Source organism: Rhinichthys klamathensis, unplaced genomic scaffold (assembly GCF_029890125.1).
Source record: "Rhinichthys klamathensis goyatoka isolate OS25496 unplaced genomic scaffold, OSU_Roscu_1.1 h1tg000169l_1, whole genome shotgun sequence".
Lineage (NCBI taxonomy): Eukaryota > Metazoa > Chordata > Actinopteri > Cypriniformes > Leuciscidae > Rhinichthys > Rhinichthys klamathensis.
Genome location: NW_026606700.1, coordinates 2,631,513 through 2,648,142, shown reverse-complemented (window position 1 = coordinate 2,648,142; position 16,630 = coordinate 2,631,513). Strand labels below are relative to the sequence as shown.

At 35.4% G+C, this 16,630-nt stretch overlaps 1 protein-coding gene across 1 annotated transcript; it reads right to left on the bottom strand.

The window, feature by feature from the left end:
• Positions 1–123: 123 nt before the first annotated feature.
• spag17 (sperm associated antigen 17) lies at positions 124–16,611 on the bottom strand. Its single transcript, XM_056259530.1, has 40 exons — positions 16,403–16,611; positions 15,817–15,957; positions 15,608–15,667; positions 15,303–15,422; positions 14,779–14,959; positions 14,413–14,607; positions 14,108–14,280; positions 13,383–13,544; positions 12,751–12,796; positions 11,727–11,845; positions 11,393–11,527; positions 11,180–11,290; positions 10,825–10,969; positions 10,482–10,736; positions 10,400–10,437; positions 10,200–10,298; positions 9,903–10,057; positions 9,472–9,622; positions 9,293–9,343; positions 8,947–9,195; positions 8,734–8,848; positions 8,500–8,613; positions 8,225–8,394; positions 7,966–8,080; positions 7,422–7,582; positions 7,143–7,281; positions 6,375–6,577; positions 6,165–6,297; positions 5,953–6,080; positions 5,695–5,865; positions 4,734–4,837; positions 3,513–3,643; positions 3,265–3,395; positions 2,869–3,060; positions 2,179–2,292; positions 2,024–2,078; positions 1,289–1,376; positions 1,009–1,062; positions 714–923; positions 124–670 (listed from the first exon to the last, which is right to left on the bottom strand). The coding sequence occupies exons 1-39, from the start codon at positions 16,511–16,513 to the stop codon at positions 800–802; spliced, it is 5,139 nt and encodes a 1,712-aa protein (XP_056115505.1). The 5' UTR covers positions 16,514–16,611; the 3' UTR covers positions 124–670; positions 714–799.
• Between the last annotated feature and the right edge of the window lie 19 nt (positions 16,612–16,630).

The window sequence follows — 16,630 nt, the reverse complement described above, 5'->3', positions numbered from 1 at the left end:
GATTTCCTTGTTTCAAACACTGGCCTTTCTGCTACAGGTGTATCATTTACAGAAATCATGTTTTACCACATAAAGTTTGTCCACTGAGTCTGAGATTATATAAAAAAAATATTGCCATCACTGAAAGGTGATCATTTGTGGTTTTAATTGCAATTTTAAAATTAGCACTTCTTCATGAGCACACAGACTTGTTTACAAAGCACAGCAAGTGCAGTTTTTATGTGCAGTTATTCTGCTGAATCATTCGTTATCACATGTAGCTTACTAAGCATTTCCGTGCACACCCATTTAATGGCAGCTAATAATTCAATCTTAAAAATTTAAATAAATCACTTTTAAATACAAACATTCAAAATAAATCTCTTAAAAATATGAAATGCACTGAAATAAGTTAAAATGTCTGGATGAACTTCAAGCAGCGTTATTTGAATTTTTATTATAGTTTCTTATTAATAATTTGAATTATATTTTTATATTTTTAGTTTTCATGTTAATTTTAGTTTAATTTGTAGTAATTTCATTATGTGCTTTTGTCATTTTATTGGTTAGGTTTCATTTATTCTTGTATCAGTTTTAGTTTGAATTTATTTCCAGTTAATAATTTTAGTGCTTCAACTTAAACATTTCATTTTATTGCCAAGGCAACATTTCAAATTTTATTTCTGCTTGACTTTGAGTAAATATTTTACGTCAAAGGGGTTCGACTGGCAAACAAGTTTGGGAATCCCTGCTCTAAATAAACAGTATTTGATAGAAAAAGTTACAAAGACAATCAGACAAAATGATTACGATTAAATATTCATATGGTGGTACTAGCCTCATCTGTAAAAAGTGCAATCTCCTTCAGCTCAGGGTGAAAGTATGGAGTAACAATATGGTGTCTGAGTGCATTTCGGTGTCTTTTCTGCTCCTGGAGTTCTTGCCTGAAGGTTGGACAAACAAAACATCTATGCATTACCTGCTTTGAGCTTCTCAAACCGAAACCGTTCAAACAGAATAACTGTTTACCTGTTCTGGTTAAGCCTTTTTTCCCACACTGACTTTTGCTTCTTTTTACTGACACTGTTAAAGCAGAAGTTGAAAGCAAACCGTACAAGTGCAATTAGTCACCACAAGCTTTCCCGCTTTCAGTCGCATCTTATCTATGAATTCTAATCCATTGGCTGAGCAAATTTACCCATTAAAATGTTGAGCGATAAGCATGTTTTTAATAACTCTCATTCTGGTCTACATTTACAGATATTACATGTGTAGATAAGATGAGTAAATACTGAACAATACCACTTACAACAAAACTTTCTGTTCTGTCTTTTCCTGTAGCTTGTGGGGGTGTTGAGCTGCTCGCACTGCTTGTGTATAGAGAGACGCCACATCAGCTGGAACAGGAACAAAAACAGACAAACTGTGAAGGTGAGACCAATGACAGAGCTTAACAGAGCTAAAAATCATATATTTACTTTTTTACTGCTGTTTAATATTGCAGAGCACAGATCTTTAACACTCTCCAAACTCATAATTTAAACAAAATTGTGGATTATTTTTGATGATTATTATTTTTGATATAAAAATACGTTTTAAAATATTGTAATTCAATAATCCGTGCATCGGAGGGTTAAACCATTAATGAATGATTAAATAAAGTGTTATTATTATTATTTTTTAGGGATGCACCCAAAAATGAAAATCCTGTCATAATTTACTCACCCTCAAGTTGTTCCAAACCTGCATGAAGTACTTTCTTCTGTTGAACATAAATAAAGACTGTTGCTGGTCCCCGTTGACTTCCATAGTATAGAGAAAAAATACTATGGAAGTCAATGGGGACAAGGAACTATTTGGATACCAGCATTCTTCAAAATATTTTCTTTTGTGTTCAACAGAAGAAAGAAACTCAAACAGGTTTAGAACAAATTGAGGGTGAGTAAATTATGTTGGGTGGATACCTTTAACTTCTTTTTTAAACAATAAATATTATTTTATAATTATATTTAGAATGTATGTTCTAATAAATAAATGTTCTCACCTGAAAGAGACTTAATTTCCATTTCAACCGGAGGATCTACAGCATCAGACAGGGACTAAAACAAACAAAGTTTAAATGTATGTAAGCCAGACTAGAATACAGACATCTGAATTTCAGTAATTCATTTAAGAATATGACGTTGGATCTTGTCTGACCAGTACAAGCTGCAGTAGATCATTCTGATGAACCTTTTCCACTGCTGTCCGAAGGTCCTTCAACTGCATCTTCTCCCATTCATTCTCTCTCTGTAGCAGCTGCTCCAAATATGCCTGTTTGAGTAAACCCATAGAGCAAATATACATATACAGTATATATATATATGCTATATATTTTTTTTAAATATATTTACATAAATATATATTTTATATATTGTCCGTTTAAATATATTTAAATCGTTCAATATATATATATATATAAACATTTAGCATTTACCCTGAATGTATTTTAAAATTTGGAAATGGTATTTTCTTGACCCTTAAAGTACATTTTATAAAATATTTTGGCATTTGAAGGTTTAAACAAAACCGATTTTATTAAGCCACACTGTTTTCAACATATATTTAGCATTAGTTTGAAATATATTCAGGTCAGAACTTTTTTTTTTTAACCATATGGGAAAATAGTGATATATAAATAGGTATGGTTATAAATGTTTAAATCAAACCACTGCGTACACTTTAAAAAAAGAATTACATTTAGTAACTGGTCAGTTGACAAACAAAGTAGGTTGAAGGGAAGTGAAAAGAGAACACTAGTGAGGTCTGGTAATATTGTGGTTTTAACGACACACTATATTAACACAGGAAGGTTAAAAAAGGTTAACTTTGTGACAGGAATTAGAGCACCTTGACTTTGTCTTGTAGTTTCCTGCGCAGTGGTTCAGTGACAGGTGGGTGCTGGGTAATCTGACGCACCAGCAGCAAGTCAGGGCACTCCAAAACTGTTTGAATGCGGATGGAACAAGACTTCAAGGGTTTCTCCTTTAATTCGAGACTACAACCAAGAGTGGTCCCAAAAGGGGGGCCTGGAGTCTTCTTCTAAGCACCAGAGATGAAATAATAGATGATTCACATTAAACTGCATACTCAAACACATAGGCATTTCCAAACATGTTTGAGGGCTAAAAAAAGGGATATTTAATGTGGATTTGTTTTGACAATATAACACATACTGGTTGTTTGTGCCAAAGAAAGATTCACTAAAAGAAAGTTTAGATGGAACACCTATAGATTACGAATTACTTCAGATGCAGGGAATGACTCCCATTTCCTGGATTTGAGGTTGGTGGGAATGATGTCATCATCTTGGTTGGATGAGAGCCAATGAGTGCTGATCTCTGGGCAGGGCCTTAGCAGAGTGATGCCAAATGATTCTGAAGAGAAATCAATGCAGGAGAAAAATAATTTCGATATTTTACTTGCTGCGTTTATGCAAACTTGCCTTAAACAACATTTATAATATGCACAGGATGAATGTAAACTGTCCTCACGTTGTGAGTCTGGTAGTGGGTCAGTGAGAACGGCGATAGAAGAGTCACAGTAAGCCTTCTGTAGGAGATCTTCCATATCTTGTGCTCTCAGCAGTTCTGAAGCTGAACCATCCTCGTGTACCACAAACAACCTCAAAATGACAACCCAAGAAAAAGTAACAAGTCGGTTTTTCATTCTTCACTTGGAATGCAAATAATAAAATGCAATGTAATTTGTTTAAGTAAATACACTAATGTTCAAAAGTTCTCTTATGCTCAACAAGGCTGCATTTATTTGATCAAAATATAGTAAAAACAGTAATATGTGAAATATTACCGTTTAAAATATATTTTTGAATGTAATTTATTCCTGTGATGGCAAAGCTGAATTTTCAGCATCATTACTACAGTCTTCAGTGTCACATGATCCTTCAGAAATCATTCTAATAGGCTGATTTGATTTCATATTATTACATTTCTTATTAACTTTGAAAACAGTTATTTTTGTGGAATGTGTGAATACTTTTTCAGTATTCTTTGATGGACAGAAGGTTCAAAAGAACAGCATTTATTTGAAATAGAAATATATTTGAAATGATAAATGTCTTTACTATCACTTTGGACCAATTTAAAGCATCCTTGCTGAATAAAAGCAATAATTTCGTTCCAAAAAAATCTGCCGTAACTGTTTTAAATATATTTTTCTTGTGGCCTAAAACATTTGTACGGTACTGTTTATGGACAAGAAAAGCCAATGATTGCACAACAGATCTGTGAGTGACAACATAAGCATAACATAATGTAACTACATTAAAAAAGTCAACATTCAAAATAACAAAATATAATACGCCTTGTAATACTCGATTCTGACTGGTCGATCACTGCATTCTGCAGCCAATATTTTTCTAAAATGACCTCAAACTGTAGTCCCTGATTTCCTACACAGCTCTTCTAGTTTCATGTCTTTAGCCATTAATAATCTCTTAAGAAAATCTGCTTTTCTTTAACGGGATAGTTAACCAAAAAACGAAAATCCTGTCATAATTTACACACTCTAAACCTGCATGAAGTGTCAAAAATTATGTTGGTAACCAAACAGTTGCTGGTCCCCATTGTTTTCCATAGTATAAGAAATACTATGGAATCAGTGGAGACCATAAAATGTTTGGTTACAACATCATTTTTGGGTGGACTATCCCTTTAATTTTAAGTGACCTTGGGTGTGTTTTCTGAGGGACTTACCTGGGTGGGTGTGTTTTAGAGCCAGCATTCTGTTGGAGCTCTGTTTCTGTCTCTCTCATTTCTGATCCGTTAGTCGTGACAGTGATCTGACTATCTGCATTAACCTGCACACAGCATTAGCATGTTCTGGGTTTTTATTCAGAATGACTAGGATACAAGAGTCTGTTAAAAATTGTTTCCCATTATTGAAAATGAAGCTGAAATAAAAAAACACATAAATAGCAGATGAAAAACTTTAACTTAAAAACCTTGATGAAAGTTAATACTAGAAAAGCACATAACAAAATATAAAAATAAAAGCCAACTCAAAATATTTAACACTGTCATGTTTACATCCTCTCAAATGTTTAAAAAATCATTTTAGCTGTAACATCAATTGCAATATGTTCACAAAAAACAAATATTCTTGACTTTGTTAGCTACACTTTTAATTGACAGGGTTTACTCACACACACACACACACACACACACACACACACACACACACACACACACAAAAGGTTTATAAAGATTGTGCTTGCAAAAATAGTTGATGAAATAACCAACTGAAATATTTTAGCGCTGACCATAACTAATATATATATATATATATATATATATATATAGTGTATTTACTGTCCTGTCATGTAATACCTAAAATTTGAAGGTTTTTCATGACCATGCGGAACCTAAAATTGTTAATATGATATAAAATAAAAAATGTGAAACATTTTCCCCCGGTTTCCAGACTAAAATGCATGTTTGAGCTGTTTCAACTGAAAGCAACTTGTACTGGCATATCTTAAAATATGTCAGTGCCATTGTTTTGTCTCAAGATGCATACCAGTAATTTTATATAGGGCATGTTTATAAAAGCTACTTAAATGCCCTAACTGAACTAAGGCCTAATCCTGGCTTAATCTAAGCCCTGCCAATGAAACCTGGCTTTTATGTTTACTATAGACATTATCATGGAAAGTACTTGAAAGTAGTTCCCCTCGGGGTCCGTCACGTGACAGAGGACATCTGCTCCGTGGTTCATTACATATTGGCCTGGTGGGTCTTTCTCCGGTCCCTCTTTAGACTGATGAGATGTGTACACCGCTCCACCATCCTTATCAATATGGAGGACACCGCCATCACGAGGAGAAATCTACATTAAAGTGACAGAGAGAGGATTTACAAATGATGTTCACACTTCACACATATGTCACAGATATTCTTCCATCCATCTTCTTACTTTATATGATCCATGAGCAGTTGCGGTGATTGAAGTACCATCCCCGAAAAAAACATCACATGTTCTTCCCTCACAGTTCATTATTACCGTTGCAAAATCAGCTTTCTCCACTCTAACCAGGTTTTCTCCTGAAATCAGATTTTAAACTCTTACTTACTGACGAGATTGTATGAACTATTTGTGATAGTACAGCATGAAGAAGACTCTTGCACCTGGGAGCAGTTGTTGTTGTAGCTTCCCCTGCTGGTAGAAAGTGGTAATACGTGTTCCATCTGCGTGATCTACTATCACGGTTCCATCTTTCTTCAACACAGACAACATTTTGTCCTCTCTTGTGACCACAACCTATACATGAAACATTTGTATTACAACAATCATCTATTGACACAGAAGATGTTAGTTCTAATTGACGAGGCACTCACTGTCCCACTAAAGGGATCTGTAGCATGATAGGCCAGTATCGGCTGTACTTGGACTTCCTTTCCTGCCACAGTGGCAACTCTTAGGCCAGAGGGGGTGGTGGTGGTCCAAGAGCCTCCAGTAATCTCAACGGAGTTTTTTGGTTTTTCATTTTCTATAGAGATGTGTTGCTCATCCTCTATATTTACCTTAGAATCAGCCTTGCCTGTGAACCACAAAAGACATTGTTTTAAAGCAATTGATACTTTTATTTAGCAAGGATCCATTAAATTGATCAAAAGTGACAGTAAAGACATTTATAAATAAACATAAACAAATAAATGCTGTTCTTTTTCAGCTTTCTGCTCATTAATGTATCATGGTTTACATAAAAATATTGTTTTCAACAATGATAATAATAAGAAATGTTTCTTGAGCAGCAAACCAGCATTTTAGAATGATTTCTGAAGGATCGTGTGACACTGAAGACTGGAGTAATGATGCTGAATATTCAGCTTTGCCAACACAGATAAAGTTACATTTTAAAATTTATTAAAATATAAAACAGTTATTTTAAATTGTAATAATATTTAACAAATATTACTGTTTTTAATATTTTGATCAAATAAATGCAGCTTTGGTGAGCATGAGAGTTTTTTGGCAAAAAAAATTAAATCTTACAACCACAAACTTTTGAATGGTAGTGCATACATAGTGTGAATAAATAAATCAGTATGCATAGAGATTTTCAATATTCGAAGAGATGTGTACATGTGTTTGCTAATTGCTACCTTTCTTGTCTTTAGTGTCTTTGGTGTCCACTGTCAGCTCTTTGATAGGCTCCGCCTTCTTTAAGGGCATGTGTAGAACCATCACACACACCGGTCCAGAGTCTGGACTCTTACTGACGGTTCCGTCTGCAAACAGGACCTGAAACATACACACATATATACTGTATACTTCCTCTGAAGTCATGATTTCATTAGGAGTGTGCTTTTTGTGCTATATTATCTGTATTATGTAGCAAAAAAGTGCATTTTTGACGTGCAATCGTGTGTATATGTGAATACCTCAGTAGATCCATCTCTCTTGTGTTTGATGACAGTCCCTGTGCCGGTGATGACCCTTGAGACCTCAGTGTGTGTGCTGAAGTCTGGGGTCAGGTCTGAACTAGATCCAGCATTATAAAATCTCTGTCGTATCAGAAGAGATCGGACACAAGATTCCCCATCTAAAAAACAAAGATATGACCTTACAGCTGCTCTCTATGCTTGAAACAGCGTAGGCCTATTCTTCAATCTTAAACGCTGGTTCTACATTTATAGACAGTTTACAAAATATATTTTCATGAAATGTGGGGGTTTTTTTATTGATCTTTTGCAATGATTAATACAGACTGGAAATAAAATGTTTTGTATGGGTCATTCCTGCTGTGCAGTGTCTTTTATTAAGTTATTTAAAATGTTATTTTATGATAAAAGAAAACTAATATAAATTCCTTTTATTCATTGTATTAAGAAATAATTTAGAGACATAAAAAAGTACTGCATCGAAAGAAACTTATGGTGCATGAATTTTATGTACTCAAGCTTTTTATCAATGAAAATATCTCACCTGCTGAGTCCTCACAATCAAAATGCAGGATAAGTCCATTGGGAAGAGATACATGTAGATTCAGGAATGGTGGAGGAGAGGAATCGTCCATCGGCTCACAATGTACCTCAGGTACCTAGGAAACATTAGTAAGGGAGAAAATGGCTATTTAGTTATGATAATCAGCCTAAAATAAATTGCATGCTAAACTAGCTTACACCTAACTAATGTAAATCCTTACTAACCAACATTTTTCCATTATTATTGTTTGTCCAATCACCTGTTCCTGTTGGTCTGTACAGAAGGCACTAGGCACAGTGAGCTGGAGAGCTTGACTTTTTGTTTTATTCGGGCTGCTCTGACAGCAGGAGAGTCGAATGCCATTGGCCAGTACAGCATAAAAAGAGCCATATTTCTCCATCTCACAATCTGGTTTGACTCCAAGAGTGGCTGAATTGGGCAAAACAATATGTGTAAATATTAAAATATATATATAAGTGATTTTTACTGAATGAAATTGGCTAAATTACGTTACATTATGTTTGCAACACATACCTTGTTTAGTGAACATGTCAAAATCCTTTAGTTTGTCCTCTTTTTTTCTCTCTGAAATGTTTGTGTAGAACTGATGGCCATCCTTCTTCACACAAACCTTCACTTGTGTCATTCCTTAAGATGGAAACCAATCATATAATTAAGGTATAAAAGATCTAAAATAACAGAAATGATGTACAAGAAGCTCTAAAATAGCAAATGTATATTGTGCATGGCATGTTTGATTTCTCAAACCTTGTATGAAGTGAAAACTCTCCACATCTATTTGTCCTCCATCACAGGGATAGAGAGACTGAACTTTGCCAGTGACCTGCACCAGTTTCCCATTTAAACTGTAGCCTGTGAATACCTATGTGAAATACACAAACATTTAGCCAATTAATTTCAAACTTAGCATCATCAATTCTAGACTATGGGCATTTTATGTGGTTATATATATTTTCAGACATCTGTTTTTCTCTCATTTGCTGGTTCTTGAGGCGTCTCTGGAACATCTCTAGTTTTGTCTTTAGTAGCCGAGCTGGGTGTTTTGGACATGTTGTCTCTACTCTTTCTTGAGGACACTGAAGTCTTCTTGTTCTCCTTTACTGAGTCAATTCTCTCTTCTACTTTTGGTGTTGCTTTTCCTCCTTTTTCTTTCTTTGTCTTTTTGGATTGCTCCTCCTCCCTTAATCTCTCCTGGTCAATTTTCCATGCCTAAATACATCAGAAAAAGGACCAGTGTAAGGATCATGAAATCTGAAAATGTGTATAACTAAAATATTTATATGTTACAATCAACATCTGAGCTCACTTTGAGAGAATCCTCTCTTATATATGGTTCTAATGTGTCTGAGATTGGGGACTTCGCTGAAGAGTCTAATAGAAAGAAATTCAATTATAAGCATGCACATCATTATATCCATAGTAACATATTTTAATATATATTTGATGTTATCTACATGATCCTGCTTATAGACGCATATATTAGACATTAGATATGTTGCCTGTATTTCTGTCAGCCTCTGAAGGGGTTTGGATGGGAGTTCTTTCCGCTTCTTTCTTCTCCTGCTCCATCTGCCATTTTTCCTCTTCCTGTCTGGTCCATTCACTGATTGAGTCTGCCACATATTCCAAATAATTCCTACAAGAATATTATAATATAATATAATATAAAAAACTATTTTATATTATATCAAAATATAATTATTTTTAAATACAATTATTTCACTGTTCTTAGTTCATTCCAGTACTGTCAACATATAGGAAAACTTGAAATCCATAAATAAATCTTTTACATTTTGATAGTGTAAAAATGTTTATTAAAAAAATGTTTATTAAAAAAATGTTAAGCAAATAAATGTTGAAATAAATTGGCTTTGGGTAATTGTACCATGTAAAACTTTTAAGATGAGACAAAGTACCTGAAGCCCACATCTGTGTGAAGTGATGTATCCCAGAATTCCTTGCAACTCCTCTGAGGGCTCATGGGATTGTGGCAGATGATATATGTGGCATTGTCTCTGGTACAGTGAAATGTGTCCACACATCTATAAGTCTCAGATGCAGACTGAAGGACCTGAATATGAGAAGAGATTACTCATTTGTCATTTTTTAATAAAAATTTCTCAGATTTTCAAAATATTATATTGAAATTATTACAATATTATATTATAATTATATCGCAAAAATATTATAAGCAGAGATTTGAAGGTGGGTACCTGGGGAAATACAGAAGCACTGTGCTTCTCTACAAAGTTCCAGTGTCCCAGCTGACGAATCAAGGTCTTCTGGAGATCTGTTACAGTTACTTCATTATCCTATATAAGTTATTAGGATATTAAAAACCAATCACTCGTTAATGATAGTGTCAAGATAAATGTTTAACTTCAGCTTTTTTATTTCAAAACTTCAATCATACCGTTGGTTTGTCAGTCCCAGCTTTGTTTTTTGCTGATCCTTTAAAAATAAAACAACTGATGTGTACAATTAAAAACTTCAACGCTGCTTTAAAAATATTTGTTTAGAAATTGAATGAATTTGCAATGAATGATCTTGTGCTGGTTTCACACCTGGTGTCCTGCTGTTGCTCCAATACAGGTGTTTGGTGAATTCAACAGGGTTGTCCCATGGTGTGGGGTTTGAAAGGTTCCATTGAGATCTTTTAATACAGCCGTTCTCATCCACTGTAGTCAAAAGCATGCTCTCAAACACAAACAGCTGGAGAAGCCTCTGTAGCTCAGACCAGCTCAGTGACTCTGGAGATACACATTAAGTCATTGCATTAGGAAGAAAACTGGACTATAGGTCCAATTAAAACAGCAAGTCATTGTCCTTATTTCTCACCATCAGTGCAGAAGTGCATTAGCTCCTGTGATCTGGCCAGTCTAACAGTGGTGCTCTCAGTGTGTCTGAACATCAGGTTGGTCCACACAAGGCTTTGCTTCATGATGTCCGCTTCAATTTTGACAACATCAAAACCATCCAGGATCTGAATTCAACATATGAATAAGGATTTTATTTATAACAGTTGTGTCAGTTGCATCTTATGTATTTACACACTGTTTATAGGTGACTTAAAGCTTAAATGTGCTTGTTTGAAACATGATCGATATATCCAAGAGGGCAAATGTGCAGAATAAAACATTTGTGTGTGCTTTCAAGCATTTATGGGAAACAGTTTGCATATTCACATGCTCACAGGAAGCTGAAGGAGTCTCCTTGCTCTCTCATCATGGTGATTGAGCAAGAGAGGGTGTTTCTGATCTGCATTCATTGGGCTTTTCTGCATCCCAAGATCCTTCATAAGTTCCTGCCATCAAACAAACACAGATTATGGCAAATAAAGATTGATTTTGATTTAGAAACCCAGTGACTTTTGTTGTTGTACCATTGGTGTGAGCAGGCATTTTACCTTCTTGTCTTCTTCATCCTGTGGCAGACTCAACACAGATGAAAGCATATAACTGATTAGATCTTGGTCTGTTCTATCAAAGTGCTGCTCTGAATCAACTGATCCTGCATTGACTTCCTGTTCTGAGGCCACCACCTATACATCACACAGGAAGAAACAAGACAAATTTAGCTGACAAATTTTAAAAGAACTTAACAGCTTGTTTACAGAAATGTCTGCACTTCAATTTTTGTCTCTTTAGTCTGTTCACTCATGTTACGAATACAGTTTAAGGTTAACAGTCTTCTATCTCTTTAAATTAAAGGTTATATTGAATCCTACAAAGTTCCCTCACCTGCTCCAGCATGCAATGTAATACAAGAGATACAGATGTGATTTCAGTAGGAATCCTGTCCAGTAGGTCACAGTAGTATCTCATATCAACCTCTGTGCTCTGAACAGGAGACTCTGGCTCTGCTGAGGAAACTCAAAGAGTCAGTTTAAGACGTCAGTTTTGGAGCACACACTGACACAACAGAGAACAATATGTGTGAATGAGCACAGGATTTTGTGCTCTTATTTTGAATATATTTTCCTAGTGTTAGTCCCGCTCATTTGCAGGGTCCGCTCCATCTGAATTATCTGCACACACACATTGCATTTGGCACAGCTTTTACACCCGATGCCCTTTCTGACTTCCTTCACTGAGAATGCTGGGACAGTCACACACACACTCATAGGGCCAATTTGGCATGTTCAATCCACCTAACCTGCATGTCTTTGGACAACATTGAACAACTGTATTTTAACTAACATTAACAAAGATGAATAAATACTGTTACTAATGTATTGCTCATTGTTAGTTTATGTTAGTTAATACATTAAAGGTGGGGTATGTGATTTTCTTTTTTGACCATTTTTTCAAAATCACTTGAAATCCTATTCCTAACCCACTTACAGCCACTGAGTTAGAAGCACTGAAATAAAAATTAAGCAATTTAATCATCTGTGGAACGGGTAGGACTCGAAAAACTCCAGCCAATCATTTCCAAGACCACCTAGAATTATTGGACTGTAAGTGCGTCAATCAAACAGTCGTACGGTCGTACCAAAATGTCTCCACAAAGATGGCTATATCCCCTTCTGGGGACATTTTTTGGTCCCCGTGAGGAAAACAGTAATTTGAAAATGTAAATATGCTGAAAGTTTTCTGTAATAGGTAGGTTTTGTGTAAGTGGATAGAATATACAGTTTGTACAGTATAAAAACCATTATGTCTATGGAAAGTCCCCATAAAACATGAAAACACAACGTGTGTGTGTGTGTAAAGGATGTATTGGTAAAACCAAAGCTCAGAATCAGTGTAACATGTCTTGTACCAGGGTCTTCCTCTGACACTACTTTCTTCCTTGGAGTTTGTACAACCTAAAACACAAACCATGATAAATATCAGCACCAAGAAACCAACATGTACATCCTGCCACAATACACTTCTGAAATTAAAGTCCCCCTGTGAAAATCAAGCTTTTAATGTTGTTTATGTCTATGTGGTGTTTTTAAGACAAATCATGTGCAAATTCATAAGTCAACACCATTGCTGAGTATTTTCTCCTTAAAACTGCAGTGAACCAAAGACAGTCTCAAAAACGCAGTTTGAAATCCCTGATATTTCTGACATCACAAACTACCTTGTAACCAATAACGTCAACCTGTGATCGTCAACCAGTGGATCTCTGAGCTGGTGTGAATAAGTGGAGGCGGGGCAAATTTACATATTCATAGAACCACGAGGCAAGAGTGTAGAGTTGCATTCAAGCTATTTTTAGGGCAAGAAGATTTTTTTTCAAGGATTTTTTTTTTAAATATGTAATTTTGGTGATCAAAGATTAGTTTTAAGAGATAAATTATTGACTACAGGGGGACTTTAACTGATTAAAAAGTGTTTTTTTTATCACTGGCTAGTTTATTTGGCATATTATCAGCACTACTATCAGTAAAGGCAGTCGTCTACCTCAGTGGAGCTCTGCGGTCGGGACTGTGGGATGGATCTGCAGGACAAAGGCACCTGGATCAACCTCATGCAGCTGAGATAATGGCTGTACTGTCTCCTCCAGTCCAGGCTGTCATACACCAGACACGCCACACTTTTAAATATAGCAGCTCCAAACGCCAGCTACAGACAGTAGTGGATGATAGTACTATAATGTAATATGCAAACTTCTGCAGACAAAACAATGGCACTGACATATTTTAAGATATGTAAGTGCAAGTTGCTTTCAATTAAAACAGCTCAAACATGCATTTTAGTCTGGGATAGCTTAAACCATGTCTGTGAAACTGGGGGTAAGCACACTAAATAAAAGCTGAATCACTGGTCTTATGCGCACCTTTACTTGAGAAGCATAATGACATTAGATATTTAGTTTTGTTTTCTAAAAAAGAAAAAAGTTTTTGCTTAAAACAAGAAAAAAAACTGCAATTGGGGTAAGAAAAACAATTTTGTTTTCCCTTCGAATTAAGTTTATTTTTTTAACCCATTGGCAGATATTTTTTTCTTGTTTTAAGCATAAACTCATTTCATTTGGATACATTTTTCAGAGAGTAAAATTTAATATCTTAAGTCATTTTGCTTCTCCAGTGTATCTTGATTTAAGAATGTTTAGATATTTGTACTAAAAAAAAAGACAAAAATTCTGCGTAAAGTGCAGTGTGGTATAAGAAATTGTACATGTTCACCATTTCTTCAGCATTGTCTTTGTCCTGCGGCAGCAAATGGATCTTCACGCTATAGTTCAACCTGGCCACATCACTGAGTCTGGATCCCATATTCCCACTGTTCAAGACTTGATCCAACTGCTCCCAGAACACATCTAGCTCCTGCTGCCTTCTTTGCTTAAGAATCTCAACTTCTGAACACAGGACAAGTTCAAATTTGGTGACTTTAAATCCTGATGTATAGGTATACCCTTTGTATACACTACACATACACTATGTAATATAATTTGAAAGGAATAAGTTCAATGAAATTCTTAGTAACTTGCCCTGATCTTCAGGTGAGTGATGGTTCTCCTCTGCCGCTGTTTCCGTTGTTGCCTCTGATTGGTCTTCTCTCTCTAAGTTCAGTTTTATAACATTGGACACATGGATACCCAGAGAGTCCAGTGCAGAGATCAGATGAGGTTGGTAGAATCCCACTATCAGGATGTAGTGCTCTGGCCCGTCATCAGGCTCATCATCTGGACAGATATGTTTAAACTCAATATTAAAACACTATTTGCAACCCATTTCACTTTCAAATCTGACCTATTTCCAGGATATTCAACCAGAAGCAATGTTTTTTTTTTGTTTTTTTTTTGGTAACTGGATTCCTAGTTTTAACCTTTTAAGTAACTGTGATCAGGCCTCACCTATGTATTTGAGAGTATTTTCCTCTTCCCCTCTGCGTTTGAGTTTGGTGTCTTTAGTTGGAACTGGAGGCTCGGCAGCTTTTTTCCCCTTTGCTGCTCCTTTACCCCCCTGATCCTTGCTGGCAGAATTCAGGCCCGCTTTAACATGAGCATTCTCCTCTACAGCCTTAAATAATACACACTCTGTGTTACTGTTTATCAGAAAACATAGGTATGATAAAATGTTTGCATAGTATATTTGATTAGAATTTTGCAGAGTAAATCTGTGTCATCACATATTAAGTGTAAATGTAATTCTCCCCTGCATAATATAGTATTTTTTCCATAAATTATTGTTCACAATCTGGTTATCAGTCTTAAAAGCTTTCAGTTGTATACAATATTACACAAATCAAGTGTCAATCTGTTTATTATAAAGAGAAATAATAGAATAACCATGACATGAGTCAACATACATTGCAATACATGCTTTAGCTAATGGTGAAAAGCTCTCACCTTCTGCTCAGCAAAAGCTCACCTCTCACCTTCTGTCTTGCAAAGTCATTGTTTTTGATGGTCAGAAGCTGGAACTTGATTAATTTTGCCATCAGGTCCACAGTAATTTCCTCTCCAACATCCATCATAGACTTTGCAAGTTCAGTCACCTACAGAAGCACAAATTACTGACATAATTTGACATTATTTTGTCATTTTTACTTTCTAACTGGTTAAAGGTCTCAAAAGACAAGACATTATGAAAATTATGATTATGATTCTAAAATACAAATCTATACATTATTTTTAACGCTATACTGAGATTACAATTTGTCATGGTAATAACAATACCCACCTCAAAAAACATGGGACCATCTTTAGTCTTTCTGGTCTTTGGATTTCCAAGTTCATTGATCTGTGTCACAGATTGGTTTGCCAAAGATTGGTTTATTTACGCAAAAAATGCCAAAGATTGGTTTATTTACGCGACTGATTCTAATATTTCTTTTATTTTATTTCTTATATTTCATTACTTCATTAATGAAATATAATTTGATCAGAAACCTTTTCCAGAGTGTCCTCCCAGGACAGCACACTGAAAAGCTTGCGCAGGGGCTGTTGGACGGCCTGCTGGAGGGCGTTTATGAGCTGTTCGTCCTCGGCTCTCTCTGCCTGCACCATAGACAGACTGGCCCTCCAGTCATTCTAGAGTCACAGATGATTCCGATGAGGGAAAAAAATACTTATTTTTTTGTCTGATGAAGCAATTCTATATTCTGCAGTGTTTACAAGCTGTGCACTGGCTTGTTGGCTATTGCTATAAGATTTAGCATTTCTTTGTTTAAAGGGATGTACACAAAAACAGATGGATGTCAGGGACTAAGAACCTTCCCTTAGTCACCATTCACTTCATTGAACCTTTTTGTATACAATGAAAGTGAATAGTGACTGTGTCTGTGACTGTCATTCAGCCTAACAACATAATGGTGAGAAAGGACATAATGGTGAGAAAGGACAGAGTTATATAAGAAGAAGAAGAACAGAAGAAGAACAACAACAACATTAAGTTGAGCACAGTTAAGTAACGTTAGAAATTTCAAACACGTTTTAACATGACAGTTTATTAAGCATAATTTAAGTTAAATGTTACCTCGTCAAATACAGCATCAGTAAGAGCCGTTTCCCAGCTTTTGTTAGCAGCAGCAGTCCCAGTTGGAGTTACTCCAGACGGAGTAATGCTTTTATTCCGTTTGGGGGGCATATCAACTTAAAATTCATTAACTGACTAATTACACACTGAATATAGCGCCTCTTGTCAAAAATACTGCCAATAAGTAATTAATCAGTTATTGTTCTATTACTTTTACAGTGTAAATTC